Source organism: Heterocephalus glaber, unplaced genomic scaffold (assembly GCF_053883595.1).
Source record: "Heterocephalus glaber isolate CG9 unplaced genomic scaffold, H.glaber_assembly_v1.0 deba00001550, whole genome shotgun sequence".
NCBI lineage: Eukaryota > Metazoa > Chordata > Mammalia > Rodentia > Bathyergidae > Heterocephalus > Heterocephalus glaber.
Genome location: NW_028258343.1, coordinates 9,215,109 through 9,231,589, shown reverse-complemented (window position 1 = coordinate 9,231,589; position 16,481 = coordinate 9,215,109). Strand labels below are relative to the sequence as shown.

General features: G+C 40.8%; 1 protein-coding gene across 10 annotated transcripts in view; it reads right to left on the bottom strand.

The window, feature by feature from the left end:
* Positions 1-16,481, bottom strand: part of Phactr2 (phosphatase and actin regulator 2) — a 271,825-nt gene that overhangs the window by 12,837 nt on the left and 242,507 nt on the right. For all 10 annotated transcript variants that reach the window (XM_021259313.2, XM_021259314.2, XM_087190061.1 and 7 more), the window contains 2 exons: positions 15,367-15,504; positions 3,938-4,014 (listed from right to left, as the gene is read on the bottom strand). In XM_021259313.2, the coding sequence (XP_021114972.2) occupies positions 3,938-4,014; positions 15,367-15,504 (215 nt within the window). The remainder of the gene's footprint in view (positions 1-3,937; positions 4,015-15,366; positions 15,505-16,481) is intronic.

Sequence of the window (16,481 nt, the reverse complement as noted above, 5' to 3'; positions counted from 1 at the left end):
GCATCTCTTCATATTTACTTAAACAATGAAAATATCAACAGATTGTTTCATGAAACATAACAAGCATATTCTAAATTTCTCTAAAGGACTAATACAGAAAAATAGTCAATAGAATTTTGAAGGAGAAAAATATTCCATCAGTTATAAAAACATACTACAAATTTACTCTAACTAAACCATGTGACACAGGCAGGGATGGGCCAACAGCTCATTAGAATATAAGGACTCCAGAAACTGACTTGTATATATATGAGAAAAAATAATATCCAGGAAGAAATAAACAGCATTAAGATAATCAACTAGTGACTGAGAAAAGGTAAAGTCAGTTTACTCTTTTTGAAAATTTAAAAATAATTCATTGATTAATTATTGTGGTGTTGGGGTTGCACCCACAACCTTTGCACTGAGCTACATCCCCAGCCCTTTCTTTAATATTTTGAGACATGGTCTTGATCAGTTGCTAAACTGCCCACTTCTGGAGCTACTGACTCTCTTGCCTCAGCTTTCAGGGTGCTAGGCTTACAGGGGTGTGCCACCATGCCCAGCACTTTTCAAAGGTTTTTGAGATAGAATTTCTCTCTGTAGTCCAGGATGGTCTTGAACTCACTATGTAACCCTGGTTGGCCTCAAATGTGGGGTTCTTTACCTAAGCCTTTGGAGTACTGGCATTATAGGCTGATGCTACCAGGCCCAGTCAGTTTACTCTCTTAAATCATATACAGAAATTAATGTCCAACGAATAAAATTTCTAAGTGTAAAGAAAAAGCATATGTAAAAGCTGAAATTATAGTTTTATAATCTTGGCCTTTATAAGACACAAAACAATAAAATAAAAAATAATTTTAATATGCAAAAATTTAAACAAAAGATCACTTAAAAGAATTAAAAACAGATTGGAGAAAAATATCACGCCATATGTAATCAAGGGTTAATTATACAATATCTAAGGAGATTTTACTAATCCATATCAAAAAGACAACACAAGGCAAGCATGGTGGTGCATACTTATAATCCCAGTGGCTTGTCAGGCTGGTGCAGGTAGATCTTGAGTTTGAGGCCAGCCAGGGCAACTCAATGAGACCCAGTCTCAAATAAAATTCATAAATGGGCTGGAGATACAGCTCTCTAATACAGCACTTCCCTAGCATGTACACGGCCCTGGGTTCAATCCCCAGTACTACAAAACTGGTTAAAAGTTTTGAATTGGCAAATCAAAGAATAAAAGATGGTCAATAAATATAAATAAAGATGTTTATCCTCATAGAAACCAATAAAACAGAGTATTATTGTTTATCCTCAACTACTCACCTGCCCTAGATTCTGGCGAGAGAGGGGGCACGATGATCATAAACTATGGCTCAGTAACTGAGTGCACTTCAGGAAGATAACTGAGTATTATCTTCCAAAGTGTAAAACATCTACCTAATGACCTAGCAAATGCTCTTAATGGCTTTACCACAAAAATAATGGCATGTGTACACAGAGATACGTGCATGGCAGTGCTTTGATACTGAAAAATTAAAGCCCTTATAAACATCCATCACTGTTCTCACTGTGCAATAATTTATAGCACATTATCTATGGGATGCACATATCTATGTCATCCCAGTGGATGAGACAGATACTAGTAAGGACGGATTTTCTAATGCTGTGTTTGTGTGAGAGAGAGGGTCCATAAACACATGCATACACACACATGTACTATGTGCATACATGATAGTAAATACATAGGAAAATCTCTAGGAGGATCTACCTCTAACTTTTACAAGTGCTTACCTGTGAGAGGGAAAATGAGGTTGAGAAAGGACAAAGGGGGTTAATTTTTACTTAATAAGCTTTTGTATTGTTTGAATGCTTAACTGAAGTATAATTCTTTTGTGTATTAAATGCACATGTGAAAAAGAAAAGGCCATGATTTCTCTCTGTTCCTTAATTTTGTTGTCTTACTTCAAAGAGCAAGACAGAACAGAAACAACCTCTTTCACTCAATATATTTACTTTTCATAAAATGAGAACATCCCTAAAAATGTATTGTTTCTATCTGATTACTTTCTGCTGTACTTTACTCAGATTTCACGCTATCCAATCAGATATTACGATTTCTGGGAAAACTACGCGGAAGCAACACTGTTCTGAGTGACAGTGTGGGCTGATGCCGTGATGCAGCTCACGGTGTGGGCTCAACCTCTCAAACACAGGCCATTTTCCAGTTGCCTGGAGGCCCCAGCCAGCGCGATGTTGCCATAAATAATCCCGCCTCTTGTTTTATGATCAACTTTCCTGGAAAAGTGCAACTTCAGGTGCCACATTTGAGCCTGGACTTTTTCTGACCCCAGAAGTGGCAGGGAGAGACAAAGTCTGGCTCGATAAGGGCACATCACTGGTCCAAGGGTGGGTTACGACAGGACAAAGCTCTCCATAGAGGAAACTGCACATTCAGGATGGTGGAAAGCTCTATGTGCAAATACAAACAGACAGGAGAGGGTGAAAGCACGCAAATGAAGGAGAAAACCCCTAGGAGAAAGGGACTTTCTTCTCCACGCCTGACCCTGACATTTGAGGAAGAGCTATGGAGCACACCTGCAACCAGAGTCGCCACAAACTCCATGAGTTGCTACTGAATAACTAGATTCTGCGGCTCTTCCTTTGGCAGGTCACATAATCCTCGGCACAGGACACCACTGCCACCGCCAGAGACCACCTGGGACCAGGAACACCAAGAAGTGCACCTACCCTACAGAGGCTGTTTCTAGACTAGGAAATTAGTTTTTATTTTCTGAAAAGTCAGAATGCGGTCTTCTTCATGAAAGCATTTGTCTTTGTTTTTTTTAAAAATCAAATCAATTTTTAAAGATCTGACTTCTGTGAAGATTTTTAGGAATGCACCTGTGATGTAGAACAAGGCTCAAACATCTGTGAGAGAGAAGGAACCAGGACACCTGTGACATGTGGGAGCAGATCACTCAGGTCCCTTCTGATTTTAGTAGTTTGTGAAACTGAAGTGCACAGGGAGGAAAAATAGTAGAAAAGTTGGTATAGTCCAGATCCTAAGTGTGCCCAAGGGCCCCAATGCCCCCACTGGCAAGTGGAAGCTTTAAGGGGGGGATGCCTAGTGGGAGGCCTTTCATCCACTGGGGATAACACTGAAGGGGTTGTGGAACGCTGCTCTCTTCTTGTTCCCTGAGATGAGCTGGGTGGTTCTGCTACTCACCACTGCCATGATGAGTAGCCTTGTTATAGGGCCCCAAACAATAGATCAACTGACCATGGACTAAAACCTCCGAAACTGTGAACCAGAATAAACTTTCCTTTTTATAAGTTGGTTATCTCAGGTCTTTGTTACAGTAATGGACAAGCTGACTAACACAGTAGTTATCTGCAGTACCAATAAAAATTGGATTCCCATTCTAAGTTGTATCTTCTAAAAATTCAGCTGCCATCCTAACTTATGTCTACTGTGAGCCCAAAGCAACATGTGTGTGCCCATGCTGACAGTCACCAGCATCTGCTCCGGGCACAGAGCTTCCAAGAGTTGGTTCCAAAGCAGAATAAGTGACGTTGACACTTGTCTTCTGGCCCAGAAAATAAAACTAAGAAGAAAGCCAAGATGTAGTCCTTAAAAATGATTCAGACTTCATGGAAAGAAAAAAATATTTAATTTTAGAAATTCTTATTGAGCATGATTAGCCATAGTGTTTCTAAAAGAGATAGCTGAATTTATCATGAAATTTTAGAAGTTTGCAACATCCGCTAGTCACATCTTTAAAGCTGCCACATTGACCATTAGGTTACTAATAAAAAGAAACAAGGGTGAATATGGGAAAGGCAGAAATGTCCATGTGATGGCCATTTTATACTGAAAAAAGATTTAAATTGTGATAAAACAGACCTCACACAAAATTTACCATCTTAAGCATTTTCAGTATGCTAAACTTACCTTGTAAATTGTCGACTCTCTTCATGAACTTCCATTTCTGTGCTTTTAAATTCATTTAGTTCTTTCCTTATTGCTGCCTAAACAGAAAATAGATCAGTAGGTATTATTATTTAGGTCACAGTCTATACAGTATCAATGAAGGAGACACTCTTTTAAGAAATATCTGGGAGAGAGACAAGGATTCCTAATTTCCACCAGATAAAGGTATAATAAATATTACATCATTCAGATTATGTATCCCTAATCTGAAAAATCTGAAAGGAGAAATGCTATAAAATCTGAAACCACATGATACCACAAGTGGAAAACTCCACGCCAACTTGTGTGACTTTTGAAAAATGCAGGTGCACTAAAACTCTTGTATAAAAATGACCTTCAGGATATGTGCATACAGCAAATACAAAACATAAATGAATTTTGTGTTTAGACTTGGGCTCCATCCCCAAGACAGCTCACCATGTATTGCCAAGAATCCAAAATCTGAAAAAAAATCCACAATCAGAAACACTTGTGATGCCAAGGTTTTTGGATGAAGGAGATTCAGCATGGAAAGTCAAACAGTAACCAGGACAGACTTCCTTCAAGTGTCCAAGAGGAAGGGAACCTTGGTCAGACCCATCCTTGGGCCTGGTCTGTGAGTCACACAGAATGTCCCCACTTATGAGCACAAGAAAGTACAAGGCAAGAGGTTTTCTGAGAAACAATACCTTGTTCCTATGGAAGTTCTGCATCTAGTACCACCCACGAGTCGGCTTTGACTAGCTGCCACAGAGCTGCTGGGAAAGCAGTTACTATTTATTCATTTAATACTGAAAGTTTAGATAAGCAACTTAAAACTTCAGCCCAGCACTTGAAGCAACTCAAAGAAAATATCAAAAGAGCATCCTCGATGCATTACTATTTAAAGAACACATAAGCAGTCCTATATAAATTTTGGTGTACAAAGAGATGGTTATGTTATTCAGACTGAAAAGCTGAGACACTGATTGAAATATTAGCCGGGGATTTAGCTCAGTGGTTTCGCCACCTGCTGCGCAAGTGCAAGGACCTGAATTTGATCCCCAGTACCAAAAAAAAAAAAAAAAAGAAAAAGTAATGTTAACCTTAGCTATCTGTTAACAAAGAGAGGCAGGGTCATGCATGGCTTTTGGTTTCAATTTTTTGCTTATTTTTACTTCCTATTTTTCCTATAAAGAATGTTTTGCTTGAGATTAAAAAAACCAAAAAACCCCCCTGCAAAATGGACTCTTCAGCCAAAACAAGGAATGACAATGTAAACTCTAGAGAATGCTTCCTGGAGAGATAAGAAAATCCACTTTGTGGTTGGAAAACAATGAATTTTAGAAAAAGGAAAGGTCTCTTTGTGGCTCTCTCCTGTCACCTGCCACCATTCTGTGATCCACAGGCACTGGGGACTCTGCTAATGAGCCTCCCTGATGGCTTTTGGAAGAGCTGAAGCGAGCAGAGCAGTATATGTGAGTCCGGCCCCCTCGTGACACAGTCATATAGCTTGTCATTCTCACAAGTCACACCAAGTGGATTCTAGTCTTGGCTGTGCCCTCAGCGCAAGTGTGACCCACAGAGAGTCACTTTTCCATTGCACTGGTTTAGGTCCCTGCTCCCCAAAGATTTGGGTATTAAAGGCTCGTTCTCTAGGGTGGCACTATGGGGAGGTGATGTGGAGCTTGACAAGGTGGGGTCTTATGGGAGGTCCTGAGGTCCCTGACAGCACTGTCCCCAAAGGGGCTGGGGACCCTGGCCTGTGCTTTGTTTTTCTGGCTCATGTTGTAAGTGGTCTGCTGCACAACACACTCCTACCACTGCCACCTGATGGCCCACTAGAGGTCACAGTCAGGGGTCACTCGATCTCGCACTGGAACCTCCATAACCATTAGCCAATATAAACTCTTGGTCTTTATAAGTTAATGGCTGTAGGTTATTTTGTTACAGTGACAGAAAGCTGATTATAACCCACCTAGAAAACGAGGATGAGAATTTCTCAAAATATTATGAGTATTAGTTAAAGGCATATTTGAAAGTGTTTTCTATAATGTCAAGTGAGCAATAAAACGCATGCGTGTGTGTGTGGTACCTGGGATTGAACCCAGGGCCTTCACACTAAGCTACATCCCAGCTCCCCAGTCCTTTTTATTTTGAGACAGGATCTCACTAAGTTACTAAATTACCCAGGCTGGGCTAGAAATTGGGATTCCCCTGACTCATCCTACCTCAGTGCAGGGATTACAGATATGCACCACCATGCCTAGCTATTATGAGGCTTTTGAGAAACAAGTATTTTGATTTGTGAATATGGCAAATAATTCTTCCATTTTTATTTATGGAGAGTCTACTGGAGTGCAAGAATATGTCACTGAAGGAGATAAATGTAAATAAAACAAAGTCTTCATTTGAAATAATAGGTTGGCAAATGATCTAAGAGTTTGGCAAAAACCAGTGAAAGCACTCTGATCAAATCAACTGGGACATGGGATTTACAAAACAGTACAATTGTAAATTGTGTGCTACATACCCTTTATATTAATAAAATTTACAATTCTCTAATGACCATATGCACCTTACCTACCCCACCAGAACCAGTTAAACATCTATGTGCAAATCCCATATTCTCATCTGCAATGTGACTTTGCCATTCTCTTAGCAAGAGGTGGATTCTACCTTTTCATCCTTGAGTCTTGGAACCACTCTGAGTGATAAAACAGCAGAGGTGACACTGTGTTATGATGAGGCCTAATCCTTTCCTGACCTGGCAACTTCTGGTTCTTAGAAGCTGGCTGCATTGGAAAAGCATACGGCCACTCTCAGGAGACCACACTGAGGAGCCTCAGGTACGTGGAAAGGGCCTGGGGATGGAGATGCCATAGATAGGGACCCAGGAGCAAGAAGGCATAGACATGTTCCATGTTCTCTGGCCCTCGATCTCACATGATACCGTACGGGTCAGAAACAAACCCTGAGCTGAGCTGTTCCCAAATCTCTTCCTCACTAATGTGTGAGTGAAATAAATAGCTGTTTTAGGTCACTAGGTTTTGGGGTGGTTTGTTGCAGAGCAGCTGATGACCTGAACACTGTGCCAAGGACTTTTATCTTACAGAAGATAATGTGAAGGCCCAGAGAGGCCATGTGACCTGCTGGTTATCAAGGAGGCATTAAGTGACAAGGCCTATACACAGGCCTTCAAATCCTGTACATTTTTCAAGAGAAGGAGCTTCAGGCCTAAGTCATCCAGATAACTGCCTCAGATCTTCATGTTCTGTGTGCTGGGTTCTGATTAGAAATTATGAGTCAGCTACTTAAATGATGTAGCAATGAGTGTGATATAAGATGACAGGGATGAGATGTTTGAGAAATGTAATACAAAGACAACTGCAGACAATCAAAAAAAATATTCAACTTAAAAATTCACTGAAGACTGACCACAGTTTTAGTCCAAGAGTTACTTCTTCTTGGAACAGAAAGATTTCTTGGCAGAGTTTAAAAGAGGAATTAAATCTTTTATATTAGTGAAATATAGGTATGGTAATATTAACTTTCTTGTCTGCAAATGAGTCCAGAGCTTAAGCTGAATGCTCCCATGTGAGTGCTAAAGGGGGTGATTTTGTGGAAAGATGCAGGACAGGAATGGTTGGAGCCCAGATGGTGCTGGGCTGGGACCCTCAGTGGGAGGGGACTGAGCTTAAACCTGGTGTTTCTAGGATAAAAGCAAGGAAACCAAAAACCACTGGGAGATAGTACAGAGTTAGTAGTACTCAGTTGTTTTTTTAGTATTTCAAGGAAGGCAAAATAAAATAAACTGAAATGACAGAAACTAAGTTTAAAATGGGCTATTGGTGGGCAGTGATCAAAGTTCTACTCTGTCAGCCTCCAGCAGCTCAAGGACCTCCTGGCAGGAAGCAAAGGTGATTTGGTGGTAATGTGCACCCCGAGCCTTCTCAAATAGCATGAGTGTGTGGTCAGAACGATCCAGAATTTCCATTTTGAAATCTTTTATTTATTTGATAGAATTCTTTTTTTTGGGACCGGGGATCGAACTCGGGACCTTGGACTTGCTAGGCAAGTGGCAAAAACACTGAGCTAAAGCCCCTGCCCAATTTGATAGAATTCTGATATGGAACAGAGGGGATTTCTGATTACTGATCCAAGTGCCGTGTCAGGGGAAGATAAGTGTAGCCCTTTCTGCTGCCCATGCAACCAAGAACTGGCTGATGAATATCCTGTAAAGAATGAAAATCTCACTCTTTCCCAGCATCTGTTTAGTCAGTGCATTCCTGGAAAGACAGCATGTTTTATTCATCTTTATATCCCTAGTATTTGGGATAGTACTTGATACATTTTGTTTTAATAAATGATTACTAGGTGAACTGTTGGGAAAATCTATGTATCATCTAAAAAAATTTGCACTCACATTCACTAAAAATTATAGACTAGACTGTAAGCCAAGGCTTCCATAAACAGTGAAAATGTCATCCATGAGGAGCAAAGCTTGGATTCTTTTTTTTTTTTTCGTACTAGGGATCGAACTCGGGACCTTGTGTTTGTGAGGCAGGCGGCAGAACCACTGAGCTAAATCCCCAGCCCAAAGCTTGTATTCTTGAACCTGACCACAAGTGCAATCCTGGTAAGAGCTGCCACTAACTGATGAGCCGGAACAATACAGATATTCTACCTAATTCTCAATGCGATGCTTGTTCATTTATCTGGCCCTGCTGCCTTTCTGAAATTCAGATGTTAACTGGCTATACTTTACTAAATGACTCAGCAAGAAAACCAGGGGCCAAGTCAGGAATCAAAGCCAGAACTGCCCAGCTCCAAAGCTTGTCCTCCTTTCTCAGCTCCAAGGCCTCCATACTTCACTCCAGGAAGGCGACAATTAAAATACTAGGCATGGCATTAAAGATTGTCATATGTGTACTGAATAGCTGGTAATAGAGTAAAATCTACTTTGACACTAAAGTAAGACAAACGATGGGACTGTATTTGACTTCAGGGCTAATCCGATGAACCTGAGGGGCGATTTATGTAACCTGGTGACATATAGAATGTAAGAGACATCTGTCCAAGTGATCTCCCCTCCAGAGTGGGTTCCAAATGGTACACCCCAACGTAAGGGTGAGTTAGGGTATCTGACCCCCAGAGGCAATCAAGAAACCTGCAGGTTGGTGTTTAATGAGTGAAGAAGGGATGTGAGGATTGTGTGTGAGTGTGTGATCCAGCCCGAGAATGTCAGCTGTCACACAGGTTTGCGGTCTGAAATCATAGTACTAAGTCACCTAAAATAATTCATTTTGATAATCCAGTTAAAATAATATTAAATAAAATAAACTTTACAATGAAAGGCATTTCTGGAGATAGAGTCTCATAACAAAGGTTTTATCAGGAAAATGTAGTTACAGTGGACTCACATACAAGCAGCTTGGGTTACAACTGGAATTTTAGTTTTAACTTACAACCAAAGTCTCGAGTTATGACCTGAATGCTGGCTGCTTGTGTGGTTGTAAATGAAGACTTGCTATGCCAGAATAGTGTACATATGTGTCAGCCCAGATGCGTGTGTTTGTGGATGTAATTTTGGCCAGTGCTTTACTGCCAAAATTACTACAATCAAAATGGCACCAAAAAAGCTAGAAAAGAAGCTAAGGAAGAGAAGGTAAAGAAAGCAAAAGCATCAAAAAGAAAAAGGAAATTCTGGAGAAAAGTGAGAGTGGCATTCATGTGACCAATCTCGCTAATATGTACAGCAGGTCTAAATCCACCATCTTGACAATCGTACAGAGAAAAGATTTGTATAAGGAAGCTAGTGTTGCTAAAGGTGTTCCTCAAATTAGTAAGTCACAACCAACACTGTTAGACGAAGTAGAAAGGCTATTACTAGTATGAATAAATGAAAGGCAGATGTCAGCCTATAGTCTGAGTCTATAATTTGTGAAAAAGCTAGGGCTATACATCAGCTAGGGCAGATCTCATAAAGGATAATCTATCAATGAGTGATAATGGCAAAACATTTCGTGCCAGTAAGGGGTGGTTTCACAATTTTAAAGCAAGAACTGGGGTTCATAGCATAACTAGGCATGGTGAAGCAGCCAGTGCTGATAAAAGGGCTGCTGGAAATTACATACACCACTTCCAAATGATGACACAGAGAAATGGCTTTTGCTCTCATCAAGTTTTCAACTGTGATGTAACCAGCCTTTTCTGGATGAAAATTCCCAGGAGAACATACATTACCCAGGAAGAGAAGAAAATGCCAGGCCATAAGCCTATGAGGGATAGGCTAACCTTATTGGTATGTGCCAATACAAATGGTGACCTTGAGATAAAGCCTCTCTTGGTTTACCACTCTGAGACTCCTGGAGTGTTGGAAAACATAAAGTCATGAAGAATAGGCTAGGGGTCATGAGGAGATCTAATGCAAAAGGCTGGGTAACAAGAGTACTTTTTCTTGAGTGGATCAGGGAGGCTTTCTGCCCCATTGCTAAGAAATATCTAGAGGACAAAGGTTTACCACTCAAGACTCTCCTCTTCATGGACAATGCTCCTGCTCACCCACAAAATTTGGGAAAAGAATTGGCTGAAGAGTTCCCATGGCTCTCAGTTAAGTTCCTCCCACCTAATACATCTCTACTGCAGCCTATAGACCCGCAGGTTATAGCTAACTTTAAGAGGCTACACACCAAGGAACTGTTCCTGAATTTGCTTTCAGATGGTCTCAGATACAGATTTAACCCTTAGAGAGTTCTGGAAGGAACAATGCAACATCTTTTCTTGTGTGGGGTTGAGAAATCCTGGGTCAGTGTCTCTCTAAAGACACTGAGATCTGCCTGGAAGAAAGTGTGGCCTAAAATTATGCAAGAGAGGAACTTGAGCCTTCAACAGATCCTGTGATTGATGACACTGTCACTATAGCAGAGTCCATAGGCTTGCAGGTAGAGAGTAGTGATGCTGAGGAACTGGTAGAGGAACTGTCTACAGAGGAACTTTAGCAACTTCTGGCTGAGCAACAAAGAATAGCAGTTGAGGAGCTTTCTGAAGAGAAGAGGGAGTATCAACAATCAGTGCAGCAAAGTTATTCTTCTGAAATAAAAGAAATCCTGAAAAAATGAACAGAGCTACAAACATCTGTAGAGAAGACCCACCCAGGCAGTGAAAAAGGCAATCATTGCATTCACTTGCTTAATGACAATGTCACGTCATACTACAGAACAGTGTTAAAGAAAAGACAGAAACAGACAACTTCAGACCAGTTTTTAGTTCTGAAAAGGTGAGCCAGAAGCAGGTCCTACTGCACTACAGGCTCTCCTAAGGACAGAAAGGACACCAGAGATCCAGATTCCTGATGTTCTTATGGAAGGGGACTCTCCTTCCAAGCAATAACCACCTTCCATTTCATCCTCCCTTCCTGCAAACAAAAAATGTCAACTGGAATGGTGAGTATAGTATGAAATTAGGCAACTTTAAACCAGGCATATTTTATAACTTTTTGGTGAATACACTAGGAAAATTATTGGTGTTTCTGGTAAATTACGCACATTATACAACCTTTTTAAATTATGAGAAGGTTAGTTAAGGGATGCTTTGGGAGGTGTGGACCACATTACAGGTATTTCCATTATTTCTTATGGTAAAAATAGTATTTCTTATGGAAAAAAAAGTACTCCATTATTTCTTATGTAAGTCAATAGTACTGACTTACAACCAACTTGAGTTACAACCAGCCGTTGATAACAAATTGAGTTTGTGAGTCAAGGGTCCACTGTATTCTAAACACGTAACAACACACTTAAGAAAATATGAAGCAAAACTGATAGAATTATGAGGAAAGGGGGTAAAATCCAAATTGTGGGAGACTTAAGACATTTTGTTATGAGATAGATCAACTGCACACCAAAAAATAAGAACACAGAAATCTAAGTGCAACTAACAGGCTTGATCTTATAGATGTATTAGAACACTACAAGCTGCAGAGCACACATTGTTTCAAAGCATATATGAGACATTTATAATTTCTGGTCACATACTTTAAAATTCCAGCACTTAGGGCTGCACTCGAGACCAATTAAATCAGCATCTCAGGAGATAAGGTGCAGACATCCACACTGTTAAAGTTCCCCAGGTGATACCAACGTGTAGCTAAGGTTGCAAACCATTGAACATGGGGTAATTTACAGCCTTCTGTGCTTTATTAAAAATTAAGGAATGACAGGCTGGGTATGGTGATGTCTGCCTGTAATCCTAGTACTCTGGGGGCTAGGGTGGGAGGACTGCAAGTTTGAACCGAGCCTGGGCAACCTAATGACTTGGTCTCAAAATAAAAAATAAAGCAAAGTCTAGGAGGTAGCTCAGTGTTAAGTTCCAGAGCCATCAAAAAAAAATTAAAGAAGGATAAAAATCTATGCTATAGTCTAGTTCAAGCTAGAAACGAAAAGCCAAATAAAGCCAGGAAAAAAAAATAGGAGGAAAGAAAAAGGAGCCAATGCAATACCACTTCCCCAGTCCCTGGAGGATGTACTCCAAGACCTTCTGCAGATTCCTGAAACCATGGATAGCACCAAAGCCAATATAAAGTGTTTTTACTATACCTGTGATACCATTTACTTTTAATTTATAAATTAGGCACAGTAAAAGATGAACAACAATAATAGTAAAATAGGACAATTATTAGAGCCATTATTAAGTAAAGCACTGAGAAGCTGTGACAGTCAATCTCAGAACCCAGAGAGCTGCCAAGTGACCAGAGAGGCAGGACAAATGGACCATCTGCATCCCAGTAGGGATACACGGGCACGTAGAGGACAAGCTGTCCTGCTTTGTCCCTAAAATCTCATGACACTTGAGAGTCCATCATGCAACTTGGAATAGGGTACAAGTTAAAGCACATGAATCACTTATTTCTGGAGTTTTCCATTTAATATTTTCAGACCACTGTTGGCTGCAGGTAACTGAAACCCGAGATAAATGGTGACTCCTGTAATGATGCAGAAAAGAAACATAACAGAGATAACCAACAAAGCTAAAAGCATATCCATATATCTTCCAAAAGAATCAACTTCAGAGCTGGGTGTGGTGGTGCATACTCATAAACCCAGCACTCTGGGAGGCTGAGGCAGGAGGAACACAAATTCAAGTCCAGCCTGGATAACTTAGTGATTTGGCAAGACCTTGTCTCAAAATAAAAAATTAAGAAGGGCTGGGAATGTAGCTCAGTGCACAGGCCCTGGGTTCAATACCTAGTGCTAGGGAAGGAAAATCAACTCTAGGTAAATAAAGAAATTAAATCAGAAAAACAAAACAAGAGAAGTCCCCCGTGACTGTGCGGGAAATATATGTTTGTAATTTTGGTATAAGATGAATTTCTTTAAAAAAAACAAAACCACAAGCCATGGAGAAGGAGTTGATAAATACTGCATAACTGTACTAAAGATTCTGTTTATCAAAAAAAAAAAGATTTTGTTTATCGAAGGATACCATGAAAAAAACTGAAATATCATGAGATGGAAGAAGGCACATGCTTATTTATATCATGTATAGCTGGGATATATGAAGAACCCTATTAATTAACAAGAAACTGACAGGCCCAAAGAAAATGGGCAAGACAGGCCTTTCACAGAAGTGAAATTCAAATGCCAGATCAGTATAAGAAAATATGGTTGTGCTGGGGATTTAGCTCAGTGGTTCCACCTCCTGCCTTGCAAGTGCAAGGAACGATGTTCGATGTCCAGTACCAAAAAAAAAAAAAAAGAAAATATGGTCAACCTGAAGAATAACTGTCCAGAGGCAATGTGAAATCACAATGAGGTGTTATTTCATAGCCTCCTGGTTCAGGACACCCCTTATTCTGCTTTCACCATCCAGTCCCCAGGCCTCCTTCTTTTCTATGAAATGTTGACTGGCTGGCCCACTGCTTATGCCCTGCTCTTTCATTTCCTGTCTTTCTCCTGAATATTCTACCCTTCTCTTTCTTTTGGCCCCTTTCTCACAGCATAAAAGATGGCCAGAGTTTCTTACAAGTTAAAAACAATTCTTCCCTCAGTGCCTTCCCTTCCCTTCCAAATTTATCCACTCAGGCTTATGGACAGCCTCACCACACCTCTTCCCTGGAGAACCCAAATTCCTGGGATTGTTTGATCTCCATGGTCTTTGCCATTGTTGGCCTTCCACCCATTCGCCCATTAAAATATCCCCCTCATCTTGTTATTGAACAAGAGAAGCTGCCCTCCTAACGCTCTCCTTCCTAGGCTGCTACTGTCTTCTCTCTCCTCACCTTGCACATGTTTCTTCTCAATAATCTTCTGCTACCATTCTTGTTGGGAGAGGGGTTGAACTCAGGGCTGGTACCTGCCAGGCAGGCTCCTCCTCACTGATCCGCACTCTGACCCCAACCTTCTCCCCTTCTATTCCTGTATTCCTTCCTAGTTTTCATTTCTACTTGTGAGCTAATGATTTCTGAATCAATATTGATAGCATGTGCTTGACACATTTCACCTGCTTACCGAAGAAAACGTCCTATTAAATATATTGGCACAAGGATTAATTAAATACCTTGTTCTGACATGAGGACTGGGTATGGTGTGAGTTTACTTAAAGCAAAATTTTGCTTAGAGGAAAGAAACAGAGCTCATTATTGGGGATATATGGAAAATCTGAAAGTGAATGGTGAGCATAAATCTTTAGATACAGAACCAGAATACTCATAAAATACTTTTGAGGATGCATGTGCTCAGTAGTAGAGTGCTTGACTAGCATGTGCAAGGCCCTGGGTTTGATCTTCAGTGCCAATAAAAACAAACAGTCTTTCTGTATGATGGAATCCTCTATATAATTCTTTTCTTTTTCCTTTTTAGAACTAGGAGCAATGATATAAACCAGGTAGTGGCACACTATGGCCTGTAGGCTAAATCTGGCCTGTTACTTGTTTTTGTAAATAAAGTTTTATTGCAACACATACACATCCATTCAATTACATTTATCTATGGCTGTTTTCATCCTACAATGGCTCAGCTGAGCAACTGCAAAAAAAAAATGTACAACTCACAAACTCTAGAATATTTGCTCTCTAGCCATTTATATAAAAGTGTGCCATTTTTAATACAGATCAATACCTTTTCCACAGTCAACATATTCTTTAAAATGCTAACCTCGTATAAGTTATATTTTCTAAGACTAAGGACAAAGCTTAGCTATCGGAAAGCCCTCCTCATCCAGGTGTGGATGAAGACAGATTACATGGTAACTGAGAACTAGTTTTCTCTGAGATTTCATTGAAAGAACTCCATTGATATTACTAAGTACATCATCTAAGTGGTTTCAATAATGAGAGACAGAAACATTTTGGAATATCTGGTAAGACCTCGTCCCCTGGGATAGCTAAGCAGAGGGCAGTGTCACAGTCAACAGGACAGCCATAGGACTCTTGCCTTGTCTGCAGGTGTTAGCCTGGCCCAGGGCTTGTCTGCCCGGCGGTCATAGTCGGGAGAATCAGTGACTTCTACATATTCGTTAAATCGCAGGATCCTTCGTGCTTGTAGCTCTGCTACTGTGGGTCTCAGGCTGAGCTGCAGGAGAGTAGGGAAAATGGCAGAGATCAGAAAACCACTTATAGCCTCATGGTGGCAAGTTTTCTACAGAGAACACTTCAAAGTTTGGTTATATAAGGTCACTGTCAGGTATCCAAAAAAAAGGCAGCAACACCTTGGGAATTTGTAATGAGAACTAGAAAGCAGTGTGCCCTCATTTTTCAGACTATAAAAACCATCCTGTTAGATAGGTCATAGTGTTTGGCGACTACTGCACTGTGTTATTTCCCTCAGCTTGCCGGCAATGAGATAAAAGCCCGCCTGTCTTTTCCATCATAAGGAACAAGCAGGGACGCCACCAGGATAGTAAACCAGTGGCAGGATGGCTGGGCTGGTGGCTGAGGGACCAGGACAAAAATCGCGCAACTTGGAGAAATGAGAATAAGCACAGCTTTCTCAAGAAAAGCAGGACACAAGCCTGGCACCGACAGGTACCCTGAGCCAGAAGAGCTGTCACTGGGGACGAAGAGGCAGGCGTGCTGAAGAATCACACTTGCCACCACTTTAAACACTTCTCATCATTGGCTGCCTCCTTGTGGCCTTGTGCAATTCAAATTTATAATTCTACCGAATCTGGCCACTCCTTTGGGGATTTGCTTTCCTCTCTTGGTCCTTTCTCAAGCCCACAAATCAGATGAAAACAATTCTGATGGATGAAAGACACAGAACCTCCTGGCTGACAGGCAGCATCTACTCTCTGCTCTTGAGTTTCACCCCTCGATGGGCCCTCCCTCAGCTTGGAGGTGTCAGTGCTTCCAGACAAGGGGATCTGAGCTCTGTTCTACCTAGAGCAGTGATGGCGAACTTTTTAGAGCTTTCAATGATAACAAACAGCTTGCTGTGGCACGCTTGCCTTAAGCTCACCACCACTGAGCTAGAGGGGCTCTTTTCAGTATCTTTGAACATTTATATGCACTCTGAAAACATTCAGACTATGCCCTCTCTAGAGATAGTCC